The sequence below is a fragment of the Nothoprocta perdicaria genome, unplaced genomic scaffold (assembly GCF_003342845.1).
Source record: "Nothoprocta perdicaria isolate Ctin4 unplaced genomic scaffold, notPer1 scaffold_55, whole genome shotgun sequence".
Lineage (NCBI taxonomy): Eukaryota > Metazoa > Chordata > Aves > Tinamiformes > Tinamidae > Nothoprocta > Nothoprocta perdicaria.
Window position 1 is genome coordinate 2685277 of NW_020455810.1, and position 21734 is coordinate 2707010.

Below are 21734 nucleotides of genomic sequence, written 5' to 3' on the forward strand. Positions count from 1 at the left end.
AATAACAGCAAAAATTTATACTGATCGAGACACCACTGAGAATTCCAGATGAAACGTATTTCAGAAGACCACGGATGACTGAAAACAGAAGCCTCCGATTCAAATCAAAGGGAAAACAGAGGAGGAAGATCTAAAATCTCGATTTAGGAGATAATCCTGTCCCAGAAAAGTTTATAATCTGAAGGCAGCTAGGCAGAGCCTGGGCAGGGAGCTGGAGCAAGTTGGTTTAGGTTACGCAGAAGGTGACAGAGCTGAGTATCCACGCTGGGCCTCTGGAACGTCTCCCGCACATGCAGGAAACCGGGACAGCCCAGTGGCAAATCCCAAGAACCTGGTCACGGCATTTTCCTACCACGTGCCCATGAAATCTGTTAAGGATGCTGTGCAGTGATTACATTGTGATCTGCCACCAGTGATATGTATTTATCTGCCATATATGTTTTTACAATGGAATTTTCATGACCGTGACCAAGGCTCGGCACAAGTGCCCGGCGCAGGAGGCACCGCACGTCTCCGCTCTGGGAATTTCTTTATGACCCCCCTACACGTAAGTGTTTGGTGGGTTCAATTCGCAAGCCACTGGGCAACCACTTTGGGGCAGGTGGGTCAAACAAAAGGTGGGGCAGCACGTGAGGACGGCGCTTTGTCCTGACGTTGCAGACATTTGGCTCGATCCGTTCCCATGTGTTTTTCCACACCTAAGGAAGCATGGGGAGGTTTCCTTCCCCGTGGCCGGTATGGGCTCGTTGTGAAGGCCACGCCAGGCCAGGCAAGGCGAGGCGCACGGAGCGCCCACTGACACCCGCGGGCTGCCGCTGGAGCCAAAAACGCCCAAGAAGCGGCGCGCGCCGCCCCCAGCGCGATTCGTAACAGCCGCCTGCCGCAGGCAGGAAGCAAAACAAAACATAAAATAGTTATAAAAAAAAAGCATTAAGTAACAGGAATTGGCGCTGCTCGGGGGAAGCGGGTGCTCCCGTTGCGCCGCGCAGCAATGGCGGCAGCAGCGCTGCCCGCCCCGCCGCGCGTCACGGGCGGGCGCGTCGTGGCGGGCGGGCGGCCACGTTGGCAGGGCGGGCCGGGGCCGGGGCCGGGGCGGCACCGGCGACGAGAACAGCGAGGCGGGCGGGCGGGCGGCAGCGGGCTGGGCTGGGCCGGGACAGGACAGGACAGGACAGGACAGGGGAGCGCGGCTCCGTGTGTCCCGCAGAGCAGCGCTGGGCGCGCGGACATGTCCTCGCCGCCCAAAGAGAAAGCGGAGACGCGCGCCGGGCACCCGCCTGCCGGTACTGCCGCCGCGCCGGAGGGAGGGAGGGAAGGAGGCAGGGAGGGAAAGGAGGAAGGAAGGAGGGATGGGGCGGCGGAGCCGAGCGCGGGCCCGGCGCGGCCTGTGCCTCCCTCCGCGGCCCCGGGCAGCGGCCCCGGCGCGGGGCGGGCGCCTCGTCCCGTCCCGGTCCCGTCCCGCTGCGCTCCCGCAGGGAGCCCCCGCCCGCCCGTCGCCTCCCTCCGGGAGCGGCTCCCCAAGGAGCCCGCCGGGAAGCGGCGAGGCTCGTGGTTCACAGCGGAGGTTATTTTGAAATGGGTGGCGCTTGGTGAATAGTTCTGTGCAGCAGACTCGGAAAGCGGCTTTTGGACCCTCTTCCAGGTGTGCTTTTCACTCCCTCAGTGGTGCCGAGGCTGCCCTGTCCCTGGGGTGTGGGGATGGCCCCAGGACCCCTTCCCCTGCTGGCCCCTGGCTGACGTGAGCTGGCTCCTGGATCTGACTCCAGGTGCTTTTCCAAGCACCAGGTGTTCTCGCAGCCTGAGGCCTTGAGAGCGGCTCCTCCGAAGGCCCCAGTGGGTGCCAGTTTTCCTGCAAAGAAGTTGCTGACGTATTGGATCAGTTGAGCAAATACCCTAGAAACAAGTAATGCACAGCACAAAATCATAACGTGAGTGCCAATTTCCCTGTCGTCAGGGTATTTCAGGGTGTTTTTCCCTACTCTTTTTAAGACGTGAAGCCCCAGCTGGGTGGAAGAGCTTGTTGAGCTGCGTGTGCTCTTCATGAGGATCCCCCAGTAAATCCGATGCAGGAGGAGTCAGTTTGGGAAGAGGATGGCGATGGGAGCGGCCGGGGAGAGCGGCACTGGCACGTTGCGTCACCGTGAGGAAGCGGTGACTGACGGCCGTTCAGATTCGGAGGCCGCAGCTTGGGTTTAGTCCGCCCTTCCAAGCCGCTCTTGATCCTTGGAGAGTAATAAAGTAAAGCCCGTTTGGCTTCTTGGCAAGTGAGCAAGTTTGCAAGCAAGTTTTAATAAAAGGAAAATCGGGCATTGTTTAAAAAAAGAAAAAAAAATCATAGTTACGTGTGCCTGTAATGAGGACGTGAATCAGCCCACTGAGTACGAACTGCATACATAAAAGTATAGGGAAAACTTAGATTATCTAAAATCGAATTAAATCAGAACTGGAAAAATCCATTGTTTTTCATATGCACTGTTGGCCCTAACCTTACTAACCACGTGCCGTCCATTTGCTTCACCTGTGCATTGATCTTTCACAGAGAAAAAGACCAGAAAAACACTTGAAAAGAGAAAGGATAGAGAAAGGATAATGAAATGGAAAGAAACCTCAAGACCTCAGACTGCTAACAGGGTACCTGAAGTGTGTTTGAACTCCTTTCTGAAACTTAATAGGGCTTAAGTTGTAGCCCTTTTAAATATCCATCTGTTGGTAGGATCAGTGCCTCTGTAACACGTTGCTGAGTAGGCTTGTGCAGCTGGCAGTCACTCTGGAGGCCTGCACCTTAGTTAGAGGTGTAACTAAGTTTTCAGGTACTGGTTTCTTCTAATATTCTTCTAATACATACAGTGAATGCATAAAGAAAGGCTGTTGTGTCAACAGTATATTTATGAAGATAGAATCTATATAGATAGACAACATCTATCTAGATAGCATCTGTCTATTTAAAAGCAGAAGAATCATGGAAATAATTATGCACCTTTTTATTATTTAAAAACAAAACAAAATAAAGTATACAGCCGTGAGCCAAGATTGTGCTGGGGGTTAATATTCAGTACTATGCTCAAAAGGAAACGTGCAAAGTGCTTAAAATCTGGCGTTTGCCGTTGCTTTGTGAGTCACTGTGAACAGCAAATTATTTAATTTGCACTTTAAGGTTGCCCAGAAAGCACCGCCTCGGGCCACGAGGTTGCCTGGACTGAGCTGAGCTTGTGGAGGGGGGATATTTCTGCAGGTACCTGGTGCTTCGGATTCCTGTGCCTTCAGATGATGGGTTTGCAAGGGTGCACATTGCTCTCCTTAAGTTGGTGTAACTTTGCAAGGGTGGCAGAGATGCCCCTCAGCCGTGCTCGCTGGATGCAGAATTTCTGTTTTGCCCAGAGATATAAACTGTCATTTGCTGGATGCCTCTCTTGATCTCCCAGGTATGCACAGTACCTGTAGTAACCCTTATGTTACTACGTAAGTATGTAGTAACTCAGTTATGTGCCAGTATTCTTTTGTATAGTATTCCGCAATGGTATTAGTGGAAAAATCAAGACATTGGTGATCATAACGTTTACTGCCTTGGTCACTGGCTGCTATGTCATTTTGTTGTCTGTTTTTTATCATTAATTTTACATATAGATCCTTAAATTTTAGCAGGATGATTTTGTTGGTGATAAATTATGTATCATCAGGCAGCTGCTTTGTAAAGGGGGAGGGATTTTTAGACCCATAGGGTTGATGTTAAATTGGTAGCCACATTCTGTGGTTTTCTATCAGGTGGTGAAGAGCTTTAGCATGGAAGTACAGGAATATTGTCCAGAAGTGCTGCTTCCACGAAACGTAATCTGAATGGGAAGTAACATGAGCTGGTTGTGCAATGACACTGAATGAATTTCTAAATTAATGTAAATAGAACTGATGAAGATGAAGGAGGTAAAAACAGCTCCTGTGAGTAAGGGTTTTAGGATTTGGTTTTCCAGGTTCATGCTGTCTCATCAGGTGGATTTAATAGAAATTACTACTGTAAATCTGCAGTTTTTGAGTTTTGTTGGCAAGGCTCAGGGACATATTAATCACTTTGATTAACTAAGTTAAACTAAGTTTTTAGAGCAGCAGTTTTCCGAAAGGAAAGATTTGGGGAAAACATAAATGAAGACTTTATTTCTTTGTGATTTAAGCTCTCTGACCTTCCCTTTCCCACGTGCGGCACCGCTCACTTCTTAAGTACTGTAGTTTTCATCCTGGGCAGATTATCCCAGACGGATGGATGGGAGCGCGTGGAGCGGTGTGAAACCCAAGCGCGGGTGGCTGTCGGCACTGTCGGCACTGCTCCCCGCCACGCTCGTGGCTCACGGGGGAGATGCTCCCGTCTGGTGCCCCTGCTCTGCCCTGTGCTCACCTGTGGCAGGGCTAAAAGCAACCAGGAGCCAAGAACACGACGAGGGAAAGCAGGTCAAGAACAACCTGCCTGCAGATCTCTGCTCTGTTGCTGCAGGTGTAGAGTCCTGGTGTGGTTCCCGCTTTGCCCCATGTAGTGGGGGATAAGCAAGGAATTTCCATGGATTTGCTGTCGCTTCTCGCTCCGTGTTTCAAAGGGATGCCTTTCTGATTGCATCGTGTCCAAAACTAAATCCTGGCAAGGATTTGAAATGTGGTACATGCTTGTGTTTGGCAAAATAAAAAGTAATGTGATGCGAATAAGTTTTCCTGAAGTTTGGTTTTTATTAGCTATTTATGAAGTACTTTTCTTCATCAGTAGTATTGTTTTTATTGCTCTACATTTTAACTTGAAATTAAGAAAGTGAAGTTTTTTAACCCTTCCTGTATTATAGGAGTATTTAACATAGCAGTTTGTGGCCTTTTGCATGATTTTAGGCATCTTTTTTTCCTTCTCTTGATTGCAGCAAGTTAATAGGGGTGAGAGTTTATTAGAGTTCCAGTAGTATTGGAAGCAAACAGTAAAATGAGCCACTAGTGCTCAGAGGACATGAAGTGTCAGAGAAGGGGAGGCATGGTCAGATTTGCCACTTTCAAATGGTTTTGACCAGTTTTCAGAAATATGATTATTAAACTGTTCTGCAAAGCCTGGGGGAAGATGGGGAAGGTCATCCTTCAAACTTTCCTAAGATTTTCCCTGCTACTACTCCTACTGTTAAACTGATTTGGATTTCACTTAAGTGTTGTTGGGGGTTTTGAGTTATTTTTTGGTTTTCTCATTTGCTGCAGTGAAAGCTGGCGGGATGCGGATTGTGCAGAAACACCCCCACAATTCTGAGGCCAAAGAAGAAAAAGATAAGGATGACCAAGACTGGGAAACCAGCAGGTGAGCGTTCTGGTTTGGTGGGTATGTTACAGCTAATTTCCATCACCTTGAATATTATTGCTAAGTTGTTTTCCTTGCAGGAATCAAGCCAACAGTACAGTTGGTTTTGTGTGATAAACTTCATTTATGCAAGTTATGTGTCCCTTTCAGAGAACTGGGGGATTCAGGAATTTTTATATGTCATTTTGGGTTGTGGAGAGTTACAAAGACCATGGATATTCGGGCACAAACATGAAGCTGTTCATCTGTGTGTCAGTTCGTCTTGTTGCGGGCGGGTTGATTTCTTTTGTGTGGCACATACCCCTTTCCTGTTGACCTATTTGGCAATGTGGCATGAAAAGACAAGTCAAAATATGTGCTATTAGTACAAGCCCCTTCATTTTAGGTGGGAAATTACCACTTTCAGTGGAGAAGGGTGCCAAGACAGCCCCTTGTGCCTTACCTTGCGGTTCATCTGCTTAAAGCTGCTGAGTACCAAGTGGGGGGAAATGAAAGCAGGGAAATTCAGTGGACTGCAGCATGTTTCTGTTCATACAGGGGCACGGGTTTTGTGCTGCTTTCCTTGACTAGTTGTTTTCTTTGTAGCCGAGACTAAATTTACCTAAAATCTTTCTGCCCTGGCATACTGCATTGTTTTGCCATTGCTATTAGCTCAAGGCAAAAACAAAACAATCCCCACAAAACTGAAGAGCTGTTTTTGTGCTTTACTGTGTACGCTGACTTGGGTGATGCTTGTTTTGGATTTGAAACAATAGTAAGAAGTTGGCATTGTGAAATGGCTGTGGGAATAGAAACAAACTAAGAACTTTTAATAAGTAAATGACAACCAAACAGAAGTAACACATTTATGAGAATGAAAACATGGCTATAGTTCATATATCCACATGAAAGGCTGGAAAACTGAACTTAATGCCTTTTTTTCTGCAAGCCATTTGGTCATCTTCTATTTCCATTCAGTGGAGCCTAATTTGGAGCAGAGTTTGTAGTGGAGTCAAGTTTTGACCAAAGTAAGGAATCACATCCTGTAGCTAATTTAAGCTTTATATATAATATATATATGTATATCTGTGTGTGTGCTTGTATGTCTATATACTGTACTTTTGCAGATGGTACTTGAGGAGCTGTAGATTTGAGCAAGAGGCCATTTGCCCATAGGCAGAGTTGAGTCAACTCCAGAGGACATGGTATATGAAGTTTTCATTGCTTATCACCATTAAATTACATGTTTGCAGAGTGTCAGCCAGCTCCATGGTGAAAGATGGAGTCTCTCTGCTCCACGTCATCTATGGTAAACAGTATTTCTGATGCCCATGGGGAGAGGTTTCCATGTGTTTATCAGGAGACAGAGAAGAGCTCTTGCCTTGAGCTCTGGTTCCTGCTGTATCCATGTGCTTTCCGGTCACTGCCTGCTGTTGGTTTATGTCCCTTTACTAAGCAGATAAGGGGACATCTGTTTTTTAACTTTCTACTTTTACATTTTTAGCCGTGGCTATTTAAAGATAGGCTTTTAAGGTAATGTTCTTGATATGATGCAATCTCTATTCCATGTTACGTTCAAAGTCAAAGAAATCAAACAGACTGTTCAGGGAATTCTTGTCAGGTGATATTGGCAGCTGATAGTGTCTTAAGAGAAAATAATGAAGCAGGGAAGAGTAGTTTCTGTATAATGAGAGGGTGGGATGACCTGGAGGTTAATTTAATCTTATTATAGGCTTAGCTGAGAATAAATTAGTGATGGCAAAATTTGGCATTGGCAGGGAATTGTGGCACAAGATTCCGTGCTCTCCTGGAGTTCTCTGGGAAGGTTTCAGGTCTTTCTAAGACCTTGCTTCAGTGTGGCAACTAAATAGCAGCCCAACAGGAAGGATTTTCTGCTTTTCTCAATACAATGCATGGGGCTTTGGAAGCAGTTGGCATTGCTTTTGCAGTATGCCTGGAGAACAGATCATTGGGCCCTTATTTCTAGTATTAAGGCAAATGAAGCTGATAACGATATAGACCTTTGAAGGAGATAGGTGTGTGTGTGTATGTGTGTGCCTAAAGAGAGGATATTTTAAGGTAACATTCACCAGTAGGATCTTATTTGCCATTTGTTTTTCATAGTTGTTCAGAAACTTGGAATCCAGTCTCCATGACTTACTCTGCAAAGTATTTTAATTAACAATTTTAGTAAAATTGTTATGACAACCGACCCTGAAATGGTAGGGTTAACTTGTCATAATAATGATTTGCCATCGCTTAAAACAGTAAGTGGGAAGATGATTTTATACTAATTCTATACTAATTTTAAATCTTTCCTACAAGGCAATTTTCAACCTTGAGTACTAATGGGAATAATTGTAGATCTCTGATATATAATATTGCCTAATGATATCCAAACATTCTTCTTTATGTGGAGAAGAGCTCAATAAGAGAAGAGTTGGCACCAGTTGCTGTAGATGAACTAAAAAAAAATGTGTGGTATCCAAAGACAGTGGAGTGTTGTGTTTCTTTCCATGAAGAAGGCCCTGGAGCAGGCTTTGGGAAGCTGTGACAAGCATCCAGTATTGAGAAGTTTGCTTGCTTAACCATAGCGTTCTGTATTCTTAGTTTTCCCAGAGTAAAATTTGGAATTTGGAAAGTCACCTGCACAGGCACATCCCCCGGGCTGCCTCGTTGACCAGCTTGTGCTCCTGCTCCTCCCCATCTCTGGCATGGTGCTGCTGCAGCCAACAGGTACCCAGTCTGGATCGATGGGTCTGGACTAGGAAAGAGCCTTTTGCTCTCTGCTGCCAAAAGGCAGCAGTGAAACCCAAAACGCTGGCACTGCAGAAGTGGCCATTTGGTCCCAAATTAGGCAAGCCCCTGTGCCCCCCGTAGTTCAGGTGACAGAGCTGCCCTTTTTTTAATCCTCACTCAAACTCTTTGAGAAAACTTGACTGTTTGGAGATCAATGGGGCAAATAAACGAACAACCTGTAATGAAAGTACAGCTTTGGTTGTGCACGGCAGGAGCCAAACCAGCACCTCTGAGTGACAGCAGGGGCAGGCTCAGGCTCGTGGTACACACACTCTTAGGCTCAGGGAAACCCAAACTCCTCAGAATTAGGCCTTGCCTGAATGCTGCCTAAGCAGTTTTTGGTTACAGTTTGCTGTTTATTTAACAGGGTGCCGCTCACCAAGCTGCAAGCATTTAAATGTTGCAATCAAATCAAAGGGCAGCGAGCCTGCTACAGTGAATGCCTTCACGTTAAATAGGTTTGCTGCAATGGAACAGCTCTATCGACAGCTACAGCAGACTAAATAATTAAAGTCTGGCAATAATTTAACAAATGTTTTCAGAGTTGTTTCTAGTTATCTCTATCACATGCTTCCAGTACCCAAGTCTTGGGAGTAGGAAAGGAGGAAAATTCCTCCCTGTTTGGCCCAGTGACAGGCAACAAAACCTGATAACACACGAGTTTATCAGTTTGTTTAATGCTAAATTCCTTAGGAGTATAGTGCTTGATTCAGTCAAGGAAGACTAAATTAAGCAAGGAAGAGGAAGGCGCTGTTAAAACAGGTTCCCCAGGGACCATGTAGTCTTTTCTCACATCTCCTGGGCCCCTGTAGCTCATGGTGCTTTGACTATTTTTTGCTTTGACAGTTTGGTTCTCCTCTACATGAGCTAGTAGGACATGGTTCTGTGGCAGCTTTTTCTAGTACAAAATTCATACCCTCAGCTTTAGGAGGAGCTCCGAGAGTCGCTGAGTAATCGGATAAGGGAGATTTGGGCTTAGCAGTGTAAGGAACACCGTTTGATTATGCGTTGGGGTTTGGAGATTATTGAGCTTTATAATGCCCTTGGAAAACCTCTGCTTCAACGCTGCTTTAAGCTGGCACAGATATCTTCATCCCATATATTCCTGTATTCAGGAATGATACTGAGAGAAAAGTATAATGTAAATATGACTCCCCAAGCATATTAACTTAGATATCTTCTATATCTTCTTTTTTTTTAATACCAACACAGAACATCTTGTTAAATATGTTCTCACAAGATGCTACCTCCCCTTGCATCCATTTTCCTCTCACGTACAACAAAACTTTTCTTGCTTTCTTCAACATACAGAATACAAGTGGTTAGAAACACAGCACTTCAGAGGTGGTAGTGGAAGCACTAGGCTGTTCTGCTGGAATAGCTTAAGTCGTAGTGTCTCTGTTAAGATTTATGTGTAGAACAGCTTAAGCTGAGGTATCTCTCTTAACATTTAGGTACGTTTGGAACAAGTAAAGTCTTCGAAAATAACTCAGGCAAAATGTTCATCCTCATAATTCTTAGATATTGATAACGAATGTTCTCCAGCACTGCCAGTCACTGTTCTGAGACTGTAACTTCATACTAATATTTAGAACACACGTTGATAAATTGTTGTTCATTATTCGGTTGTTGAGGGGACCATTGAGAGTACCCTGCATACGTGCCTCTTACTAAACAAATAGGTGCAATTTCTGCTCAAAGGAAAAGTGTATCCTGCTATTGCTAAGGCCACTATTGATGGTGCACTGAGGATTAAACAATTCTGTTTCTGCTGGTGTGTTAGGGGGTTATGTTATTGTTTCACTTTATAGTGGGGGAAAAAAAATGTCAGAATCTTAAGAACTTGTAAGTAGCTGGGTTTGTGTTCTGCTCTTTCGCCCAAACATACTTGTTCTGGCTGATAACTCTGGCTGTTCTGGTTCCTTCCCTGTATCAGAGGGGTTTGGATGTCCTCAGGATGGCCTTGAAATTAATACCACGTTTTTCCTCTATATCTTGTAAGCAAGTAAAGTTACAGAAAACTCGTTAAGTCCTGCTGGTAATGTATTATTTATTTCTGTTGTGGCCCTTTGAAGCATTTCCCTCCCTTCAGGCCACATTGTTTCCCAGTCTTTATGCTCTTATATCATAACATGTGTTACCTTTGAAATTATTTCTGTATTAATGACTGGCAGTTGTCATCTCCCTTTTATATATTTCTGAAAAATCTCTTTTTCTTTTCTCCAGAAGAAGTTCTAGTTTTGAGAGACTTTCATGTATACATTCCCCCTTTTGTGAGGGGCTTATTAACAACTTAGCTGTCTAATAGTTAGGAATTAGCACTCTCATATTTTGTGTCTTGGGAAAAAATGAATTAAGGTGGTGTTTAGGAGCTGCACGCTTGTAATAGGAAAGACACGCTTTACAGAACTGATGCATCATCTTTGTGATTGGCTTTGTAATTCTTCCTGAGCGGAGGAGGTCAGCCAAATTAGTGCAGACTGTTTCTTTCCCCAAAAAAGGGGAAGAAAAACAAAGAATTTAAATTACCAAACTGCTTGTTTCTGCAAACCAGATAGGATGTGGGGGCTAGATTCGCTGTTGGTAGCTGCAGGTAGTTGCCTCAGTAGCCAGCTAGGTGGGGATCTGAGCTTTGCATCTTACACCTCTTTACCCTGTGGCTTCTCTGTAGGCTCTGCAACCCGTGTGGGAGCGATTCAAACACAGTCTTGTTCTCTGGGTTACAACTGTTGCACATGATGGTTTTGTTAGCTTTAATGATACAAGATTCCATGGGCAGACAAGACTGGAGGAAATGAAAAGCTAATTGCTCAAACATGCCCCAGACACTGTTTGCAGTTGCTCATAAAATCCCTCCTGGCTTTGGAGAATCTCTTGAAGAAAAAAATTACAAGACTTTCTCTCTGAATGGGGTGCAGTGGAGTTTTCGTTTGTGGGGAACAATAAAGAAGTTCTATTTTTCCATCTTTGACCTTCCTTAGCATGGATTGCCCAGCAGTCCTTCCTGGCGTTTTGTCATAGCAGTGCGTGTGCTAACACCCTAACTCTCCTAGGTGCTGTTTTGTTTTATATCTATTTTCTTTTAGCTGTAGCATAAATTGGATATGATTAGTTCTTTCCTCCTTCCTTCAGATTATAATCACGAACATAAATTTGAACTGAGCTTTACTAGTAGATAACAGAAACAAATGGAAACATTTGCTAAAGCAAATGGAGAAGTGCCTTGATTTATGCCTTTTCAATTTGATTTCATCTTTCTTAAGATGGAGATGTGAATTGTGTTAGATGCTTTATCATCTGCCAAATTCAATTTGGCTAAAAGGGGAAAAAGAAGAGTTTTAGCTTTTGGAATATGGAAAGGAAATGTAGGAGTATTCTGGGAAAAAAAGATTTTACTACAAATCTCACTTTTTTTTAAGATTTGGAAAGGAACCTGATAAATAAAGATGAAACACTGTAGGCAAGACATGTTCATCTAACTAACGGTTAACCACTAGAAATAAATACTACTGTGAGACTAGCCAATCTTTGGATAGCTGTCAAGGCACAGATGTTTTGGAGCTCCAAATTTAATTTGTTTCTGTGCATCTTTCACTTATTCTTTCACTTCCCCTAAAGTAAACTGTTAGAAGGAAGAGGTGAAATGTTGTATGGGAAGAAGCCTTGCAGAATCTTCATGCAGAATGCAGTTGCTCTAATTCAGTGTTTGGTACCTGACTTTTCCTGTCAGTCATTAGCTCCTCTTCACCTCCGTGCTCCTGCAGTAGTGATTTTCACTTCGGAAATAAGTCCATGGTCCATCTGCTCCTAGGCATCTTGAAGAGATTTGGCAATGATGCCATTCTGGAGGCTGTCCTGGAAGAATTCACATTAAAGCAGTATTGACAAAATAAATATTGGCTTCCTTGGAAGTGCTCATGATCGTGAGCTGAATCCACTGTAACTATCAGAACTTATATCCATCACTTACCAGTACATTATTGGATCAGAAATACCTTTTCCACCGTCTTCCAAAGTAAATCTTGGTCTAATAGAGTAATAGAAGCACCTTCTGAGGCAAGAAAATTCTTCTCAAGTTTTTTAACCTTCTGTCTCTTGTGACAGTAAGGTTGATAAGTGCTGGAAATCACTGTAATGTGGATGGTCCTGTTTTGTGGAACCAAGAGTGAGACCACCAGCTTCAAAGTATGAACCCGAGTTGCCTGGTAGGCCTGACCTGAGGAAGAATCTCTTCTCCTCGGGTCTCCCCAAGTCCCGTCTCTCCTGCAAGGGTGGAATATTAGCAGCATTAAGGTCCTCAGTTGCTTTGGCTTTTGTTTGATCCGCTGCTGTCTTCATCATGCCCAGAACTTACAGTTGGGGAGGTAAGACATTTTTATTGCTGTTATTGGCAACTGCTGCAAACACTGTTGTAAATGTAAGCCGAGCAGAGCAGGAGCATGAAGCAAGCATGTTAGCCTGGGTGGGAATCTCAGGTTTTACACGGGTTTGGGGGGAAAACAGCTCTGTGGTTATGTTCCTAAATAGACATGTTTTAGGGGAGTTGTATATTGTTAAATTCAACTGCTTCATTAAGATCCAGCAAATGTACCCTTATAAAAAAAAACAAAAAAAAAAATGCTAGCAAGAACTTCACGTTCAAACTAATCAGGATGGAAACTATGAGCTGACTTTAAATTGCAACAGCTAATTAAGCGAAGCAGAAATGCTGCACCCTCTCCAGATGAGTGGCGAGATGGCCAGAAAGAGATGTTTTGGTGAGTGCAAATCAAGCTAGTCTCACCTGCTGGAATATCTGAGCGTGTCAGCAAAGGAAGCTGGTGGAATTAATTGGTGCCGTGTGTTGGTGTTTCCAGATGGCATTTGCAGCAGCCCTTGGGGGCAGGGAGAGGTAAGCGCTGTGAGGGAACCTAGCCACTGAGTTATGTGATAAATCAACTACTTAATGAAGAGGGGATGGAGTCGGGCTCAGCTTCTGCTACAAGCTTCACCTTAGAGCCCTGGTCATGGGCTAACGCTGTCTGCTGTTGGTTAACAAATAAAATTGCTCAAACTTAGGCTGCAGCCAGGAATACAGATCAGCCTCCTTGCCTCATTTCCAACAGCAAGGAGGAATTTATCTGAAATTACTGACATTGAGTTTGAACCCTGTGTGCAATCTGAAAGCCCTGTGTGTAATCTAAAAGCCTGTTAGGAACCTGCTCCCGGTGTTTTAGGAGTTACAGATGATACTGCTGCCCCTCCAGCCCTGACCTGTGGCATCACCCTGGGAAAAGCAGCCAGAATTTGTATGCATGTGTGTGGGGCATGGACAAGGGATGTGTGTGTGTGTGTTAAGGATGACTTCTTTTTCTGCACGTTTTTGAAGCTAAGTAAGTTTGTTTAGATAAGCCAGAGCTAGAAATGGCAACTACTATGTTAATTCGTGGTCTCCTTGCAGGAAGCAAAAGCAGCACACGTGCTCAGTTCTGAGAAAACTGGCCAGTAGAGTCAGTGTCTTCTGCCTCTGTGCTGATGGAAAAGAAATTGCAGACAATTATTCTCTTGCCCCAAGGGCCGATGTAGATGTTACCCACAGCCATGATCTGCAGTGTCTCCTTCCATGAGTCATATGCAAACAAATTCCTTGGGACTAGGGCGCATCCTGGGTGCAACAAAGTGCCTTTGACTCAGCTTGGCTGAGATGAGGCGCTAGGAGGAACCCGGCAAGGCAGTCTGTGAAAGAACCTATAGCAGATTACTGTTACAGAATCACAGCATGGTTGAGATTGGCAGGGCCCTCTAGGGATCATCTAGTCCAACCCCCCCGCTCCAGCAGGGACACCCAGAGCACAGGGCACAGGGCGGCATCCAGGCAGGTTTGGAAGATCTCCAGAGAAGGAGACTCCCCAGCCTCCCTGGGCAGCCTGTGCCAGGGCTCTGGCACCCTCGCAGTGAAGAAGTTCTTCCTCATGTGGAGATGGAACTTCTTGTCTTTCAATGTGTAAAGTACAGTTCTGCATCAAAAGTTAAGCTGTGTCAGTGGGCAGATCTGTGCCAACTCTTAAGTTCATGAACTGAATGAAGAATTACGGTTTTCATCTGTGCTGCCTGGTTTTGTTCTTCATTAACTTGACATATAGTGACCATAGGTGCTCAACTCGAACTTACATCCAGTAAGAGAGCTTTGAGGGATGTGTGAACATGAGTCTGATGGACTTCAGGTTTGCTGAAAAGGAAAAGATCAGCTCGGCGAGCTCTGTTTGAACTTCTGTGTAAGAGAGCAGAAGGAATGAGCTGAGGTTGGTAGTACAGGGAGTGCTTTAGCCGTGTTATTTTATAGTTTGGGCTGGGAATTTCAGACTGCTGGTTTGTCTATAAGAGTATTTCTGAAAGCCTTATCCAAAAATTAGAATATTTGGTTGAAGCAGAGTTGACCTAAGATTTGGATAATGCTACAACCAAGAGCTGTGGAATGTAGTAGCTAGCTAGTAATGTGTGTGTGTCCATACACACACACACACACACACAGATGTGTACCTATATGTGCATATATACCTATACACATATACAAGCCCACACAGAGTCTTCCTTGATAAATGCCAAACTCCATGTGATATGGTAGGGAGAATTTTCCCTATAATAACGTGTTTCTTTAATTTGCTTATTGATGAGTTTCTAGCACTTTTTCCAGAGATAAGGTGAGCTACTGAGCTGAATGGAATCTTTTCTCCATACTGAATTAAAATGATGAAGTGTTCAAGCCTAATTTTGCCTGTATTTCTTTGGGAATTTCATTTGGATACAGTAAAAATAACTGTCCTTCAGTGCCCTTCACTTCTGATAGAAATAGCTAGACACACTGCAGACACATTTTTATATTTATATATATATATATATGCCTACAGATATACCAATATCAGGTATGCTGAACATCAACTGTCCAAACTGTGCTTTGGTTATTGTTATTCTCTCCAAAGCCACCCAGACCTCACTGCCCAAGCAGATGAAGCAGCTCTCTGAGGGCAGGCAGTGGGGTGGAGAAGGCACCGTATTTACTAAGTGTCAGATCCCTGGAGCACGTTTTCATCCTGATTGAACACGCTGCTATAGGAGTAGATCTCTCTTCCGCCAGGCTCCTATACATTCTGCTATTTTGCTGTCCCAGTAAATAAGTGGAATATCTCACTGCAATTTCATGCTAGCGTCTTTAGGGAGGGGAAATTTTTCCATATTGTGTCCTACCTGCAGGTAAGTTAGAGGTTTGCTCTGTTCATGGTAAGAACTTGTGGGACAGTCCGAGCAATACCGCGTAGCAGAAGGAGCTGGTTTTGTTTGATGAAGGAGGTATTTAGAAAGAAGAAAGATATGTGCTTTCATTGAGTTAATACACATTCTTTCACCAAGCGACTGACTCTCAGTTTTAATTTGAAAGCAAACTACTTGTTATGTCTGACAGACCGATGTGCTGGGAAACATGATAAATACCTTGGAACCAAAATCATTTTCAGCTCTTTTATCTAAATATTGTTTGACTTAGAGCTGGAACTCGTATGTTTTTAATAACAACCACCTCTAAGTAATCCTTTGTAGAAATAATGCAAGTTTTTGTACTCTTTACATCAAGTGTTTTGAACGCTGTTGTACTCCTGTTTCATCATCTTTGCTTGTTAACACAGAATATAAATATTGCAAGTTTTGGTGTCAGGATAGAATATTTACCCCAATGTTTTTGGTGATGTTAATATATTCTTCTACACTCTGAGTGTATCTGGGACAGAGAACAACCTGAATTCCCCGAATGATCAAGATGTAAAACTACAGCATTAATTTGCATTTTTCGATCATAAGAGGTTTCATTAGAATCACTTGAACTTTAAAGAACTAATTGCAAGCTTGTTTTCCAGTTGGCATTCAAAGGACAAAAAGGTCACTTTCTCTGATCAAAGCAAAGACTCAGAAGAGCTGCTTGGCAACTGACATTAGACTTGGAACCCATTTTATGAATCGTGGAAGTTTTATTCTTCTCACTTCACTAGTGTAATCAGACGTTACCTCTTAGTCACAGAATGTACTTGGTTGTCTCCAAAAGGAAACGCAGCTTTCCAGAGCGCTGCGGAGAGCCTGGCCTTGAGATGGGAAGTGTGAGGGTTTCTCAGGAAGGGGAGACTTCAGAAAACACTCAGGGTTGAGCACTGACTTTGCCAGCAGCTGTCTGACTGCTGGACGAGTTTCTTATATGGAGCTTTGTTTCACCTGTAATTAAAATGCTCCTGAAGAAGTGACGTAAATTTGTCACCTCTTGCCTTGTGACTGTAGCCAAAAAATGCCCAGCAGTGCCAGCAAAATTTATAGAAAGCTTTTCATGTTATGTTTACTTCTAAGTAAATATATATCTCATCATGAGGTGCTGCTTCAGCATCCACGGAGTGTATTCTGTCCCTCAGTGCTCCTTGTTACATTTCTCTCCAGCTCAGCTGCTGCTGTCCTCTCATTTTCACAAGTCCCATTCTTTTGCCTCTTTTTATTTTATCTTCATCTATTCCCAACCAGTCAAGTTCATACATATATATATATGTGTGTGTGTGTGTGTGTGTGTGTGTGTGTGTGTGTGTGTGTGTGTGTGAACTTTCTGAGGTTCGAAATATTCGCACTTGTGTTTCAAAACTGAAGGTATTACTGGTACCTGCACATCTTGCCCTGTCTGCATCCTAATGCTATCCTAAGTGCACTGCTTTCACCTCAAGGACTATTGTACTGTGTGCTTTTTTCTCACAAATGCCAGAGGGTATCTCCTTGACAAGGAAACCACTGCCAGCCCTCTCCTTTAAGCTGTTAAGTTGCTTCTTAAAGTTCTTGGCAATTCCAGTGTGGCACAACAGTTCATCTTCCCCTGAAGGCGGCTGCTCCAACAGCTGGAGACAGCCCTGCCTCCCAGGAAGGAGGGCAGAGGGACGGTCCTTTCTGTGTGAAGAAAATGTTCTCCCTGTAGAGGGGCAGCCTGTTTGCTGTGTCCCAAGTCAGGCCCTGTTGAGAGCCGCCTCAGCTTTGCTGTCACTCGTGCATGAATCTTTCAAGGAGCATCAAGATGAATTTTTCCAAAATTAGGCACTAATGCGGTCTGGCTTCTGTTTAGCTAGAGGTGCTGCAATGAATCATGTCATGTGAATCCTACCCAGTAACTTCTGTTGTACATCTCTTCAAGGTCTTTTTTTCTCTGCTTGTTTTTCCTTCCTTAGCTGATGAATTCTAAGAACCAGATGTTTCCAGAAAACATCTCCTAGCTAATCAGTGCCCTGATCTTGCAGTATCTTGCGAACAGAGACAGCTGTTTTTTGCAGGTTTTTTTTTGCAGTAATTGCAATAGGTGATGCAGAGAGACTGAGATTATCGTCCATCCCCTGTAACTGAACAGTCCAGTGTCTCAGTGAGCATTTCCTGCCATGGACAAGGGATTCAGTTTCATTGAGACAGGCATCATCTTGGATGAAGCTCTCATAACCAGAGGAAATCTCTACTGGATGAAGGGATGTTGCTGAAGCGTAGTGCAGAACAGCTGTCTGACAAAGTCCAGAACTCTCAGATCAGGTACTTTTAGGTATTCTGTGCATGGAGGGTTTATGCAGTGTTTAGTATCAAATTTAATTATAGCTGTTATTAAATGGGATTGTGATTTAGCAGAGTAACACAGCAATATGCTGTCACAATGCAGGAGTAAGCAACACTTAGCAAAACATAGCCATTGCTGTGCTTTTCACAACATCAGTGCTGTTCCCATTCCTGTCCTGTACTATTTCCCCTGTCAGGATGCTGGGCATCTCCAGTGGCTAGAAGAGAATACCAGGGTTGAAGCCAGCTCAAGCCAGGTCAAGCCTGTTGCAGTCTTCAAAGCTCTTCTTGTTAGTTGCTCAGTTTTGATATTGAGTGTTTGGCAGAGCCACCTGTATATGCCCATGCTGGTCTGGCAACGCCAGAGAGACATTTGCTCCTTTTTTGTTGAATTGAGGAGGAAACAAACGCCCATCACATCCACTCAACTGTGATAAAATCTACTGATCCATTTAACTGATCTATATAGTGACCTGATCCAAAGCAAAGGCTGCCGTTTGGTCCCCTTTGTGTTGAGGTAAGTTCATTTGTCTGCGCAGCAGCTGGTGCCAGTCACTCCCTGCATTCATCCTCATGGCCCCGTGGCCCTTGCCCAGCTGCCCTGAGCCTTCCCCATTGCAGGGGGTAACTTTGCAGTGCTCACACTGTCCGGAGAAGGCTGATTTAGCAGGTGCAAGTTGGCCTGAACAGAACGAATCTGACCCCTAGAAAGTATTTTGGTCATTTGTTAGGGTAGGTGATAGACTTTTTAGCATTTATAAGCAGTCTACTCAGATGTCACAGGATCATGGAATGGTTGAGGTTGGCAGGGACCTGCAGAGATCATCTAGTCCAACCCCCTGCTCCAGCAGGGACACCCAGAGCACGGGGCACAGGGCGGCATCCAGGCGAGTTGGGAAGACCTCCAGAGAAGGAGACTCCACAGCCTCCCTGGGCAGCCTGTTCCACTGCTCTGTGACCCCTTCCTTTCCCCTCCTCTGTTCCTCCCACCCCACTGATACCTTAAGCTCATACTAGTGATACGCTAAGCTCATACAGGGTTTAAAGTTAAATTTAAGCTACTGGCTTGTGTCAGTATGAGTGCAGCAAGGAAAGAAGCGACCTTTCCAGGCTCACCTTTCTGTGCAATGTACTTCCTATCTGCTTCTCAGGAGGGATTAACTTACGCTGCTACAACATAGCTGGGCAGAGAGGGTATGGTTTGCAGCTTCGATTAATGTCACTTAGCGCTGCCTGGTGCCTCGGGCTGCCCGCAGGGCTGCTCGCCTGCACGGGTGGGAGTTCCACGCAGCTGGTGACGGCCTCAAAGTGATGCTCGAGTGAAGCCCTTAGTATTTCTAGACTCTGAAAAAACCTTAGAGCTAATATTTTCTGTGGCTTGATGATCGTTTTAGGGTGTTGCAAACAATATCTCAAGGTTCCTCATGAGTTCTAGAGCTTCTAGTGTCCAGAAAATAGTAGAGCAGCACCGCTTGTTTCCTCGGGTGAGCAGCGTGTGTTTTGTTCCTGGGCTGTCAGAGAGCCCAAGCGCAGAGCTTCTGCCTGTTCTCAAGAGAAACCCTGCAGAAATGTTACTACATACTGTGCACTCGTTGAAATAGTCTTCTAGTAATTGCTGCAGCTTACTTAGCCTTTTCATACCTTGGAGTAGCCTTGTTGTCTTTCCTGAAGGTGGTGGGTTTTTTTTTTTTTTTTTTTTTTTTTTTTTCTTAATATCTCTCTCCAGATAGTGACTTCTAAAGATCTGGACTGTTGTGGAAACAGAGAGGTCATTTGGTGTGGACAGAAATTTTTGTATGAAGCTGTACTTTTTTTTTCATCGAGAGAAGTTGTCCCTTTGTCTTACAGTGAGAGAGGCTTTTTGTTTAAAGTATGAGTGTCAAGCTAATGTCAGGGGAAAAAAAAAACAATTTCCTGACTAAGAAGATCATCTCAACTGGAGGAGACTCCAGTGTGAAGGGGATTGTGTATTCATTTTGAAGGGTATGTTGCTTACTCTGGTGTCTGAGCTTCAAACAGGATGAAGTGCCTCAAACTCACTCCAATATCTAAAGGCCAGTTGCTAAGCAATGTCAGTGGTTTGCTTATGTGTATTTATTCCATGGGTTATTTTTATGGCACCGCTTTTATCAGAGGTTCTCTATCAAAACTAAGGCTCTTAAGGCTTTATATTTGTAAATTACTGTTTACCCTGACGGTGTGAGCCTTGACTTCCTCCTCTGCGATGCTCTCCTCCCGTGGAGATGGGTTAAGCAGCAACCAGCCAACCTCTGGACAGCTCTGTGCTGCTTTCTTTGGAGTGCAAGCATTGCAGAAGAATAAAACAATCCATTTGAAAGCGAGTTTCCCAGGATTTGCCTAAGATATTGCTGTGTCACAAAGTCACTAGCCTTCTATCAAGTCTTGGATGGTTTTTAATCCAGACAGCTTCTGTGGATCTGAGCTGTATTGACTGTGGTGATCCCTACTTCTCTACTCATTTACCTGCGTTTAGCATGAATCTTCCCCCTGCAGTTGCAGTAGCTCAGCCTTTTTTCTCACCCTTATATCAGTGATAGTTTCTCATTAATAAAGCATTTTATTGCTGGAAGGGGCCAGAAAAACAGCCTACACTGACCAGATCGGTCGTTATCATGTCGGAGGCAGTTTCTGTATAAATAGGCACTATAAACTCCAATCATATGTGATTGAATTACGTATTTCAGACGTTTGTCTCTTACAGCTTTACTCCAAGTGTGGAGCCTTTAGAGGTGGGTTGCACTTGAGACGAGCCGTAAAAGGAAGGTCAGCAACACTATGTACCTCTAGACATATAGAGAGACATATATACCTCGCTGTGTGGTCTTTCCCACCGTGACAGAATGTCCTCTGCAGTGTTTATTGTCAGGGCCAGAGCCCTGGGCTTAACCTGGCAGCTCGTCAGACAAGATTTGGCCATTCCATGAGACTGAACCAGAAGGTGCCTTGTGAGACAGGGGTTCTCCTGGCCGTGATCCATGAAACGAGGTCCGGGTTTGCTGCTCCCGGCCTTCGGTGAGGCGCCGTGCGCCCGCTGCGCGAGGCCTGGCAGAGCAGGGCGGCCTCGGCCTTGCGCAGGGGCCACGTCCATAAACGCGACGCGGGAGGCGACTGAACTCTCGTGTGCACGCAGCGTTGTGCAAGAGCTGTGCAAATGCTCATTTTGTGGCTTTGAATAGCAAGCTTGTCTCGGGGGACAGCCGTGCTGCCGCTGCTGCTGAGACCCGCTTCTTGGCTGCTTGTTAGAGAGGAATCAACATGTACGTAGTTAATCTTAAAGCGTAAAAAAGTAAATGTTCTGGATGTCATAATCTCTTCAAGAGCTTGTAGTTCAGTAATTACCTTTGATATTTATTGTGGTATAATACCACATAATGTGATGTACATGTCTAAACTTTAAAAGGCTGTAATTGCTTTATATGAGACTGTGTGTTTGGCACTGAAAATCAGATTCAGTTCTGCTCAGCTGATTGTAGCCTGCAGGGTATTTGTGGTCCCTGCTTTTGACATTTGGCTTTTCAGGGGCCTTCCTGGTTACCTTTTGGTGGGAATGCACCTAGCTCCTGTAATAACACCCACTCTTCCTATCCCATCATCTAGGCCTGTCCCAGGAGCTTTCTCTTTGTTCTAGGAAGATCTTCCCAATATTTCCTCGTCAGTGCTATTAAAGGCAGGGATCCCAAGACAGTCCCTTTTATTTCTTTCCTTTCCCCCTTTTGGCCCTGCAGGTTCCTCTGCCCCGTGCTACCTGCCCAGTAATCACAGAATTGCGGAGCTACCTGATCCTGGGGAAAAATGGGCCCTTCCTCCTCCTATTTCCACCCGCAAATCAAGGAGCGCGGTTGCGCTGTGGGTTTCCTGACCGTGGATGATGCTCTTATCTTCTCCACGCTGGATCAGGAAATTACTGTTCTGCACAGGAGAGCTTCGTAACAAAGCTCTCCTTTCTTGCTTCAAGTCCCTGCACGGTTTTATTTTTAACTTTCTACTTCCCTTGATTTTTACAGTAATGAAAGAAGATGACTGTGGTAAAATTTCTGGA

General features: G+C 44.6%; 1 protein-coding gene across 1 annotated transcript in view; it reads left to right on the forward strand.

The window, feature by feature from the left end:
- The first annotated feature begins 1148 nt into the window (after positions 1–1148).
- Positions 1149–21734, forward strand: part of DAP (death associated protein) — a 33799-nt gene continuing 13213 nt past the window's right edge. Inside the window, exons 1-2 of the mRNA XM_026048538.1 lie at positions 1149–1283; positions 5212–5308. Coding sequence (XP_025904323.1) covers positions 1229–1283; positions 5212–5308 — 152 coding nt within the window. The 5' untranslated portion in view covers positions 1149–1228. The remainder of the gene's footprint in view (positions 1284–5211; positions 5309–21734) is intronic.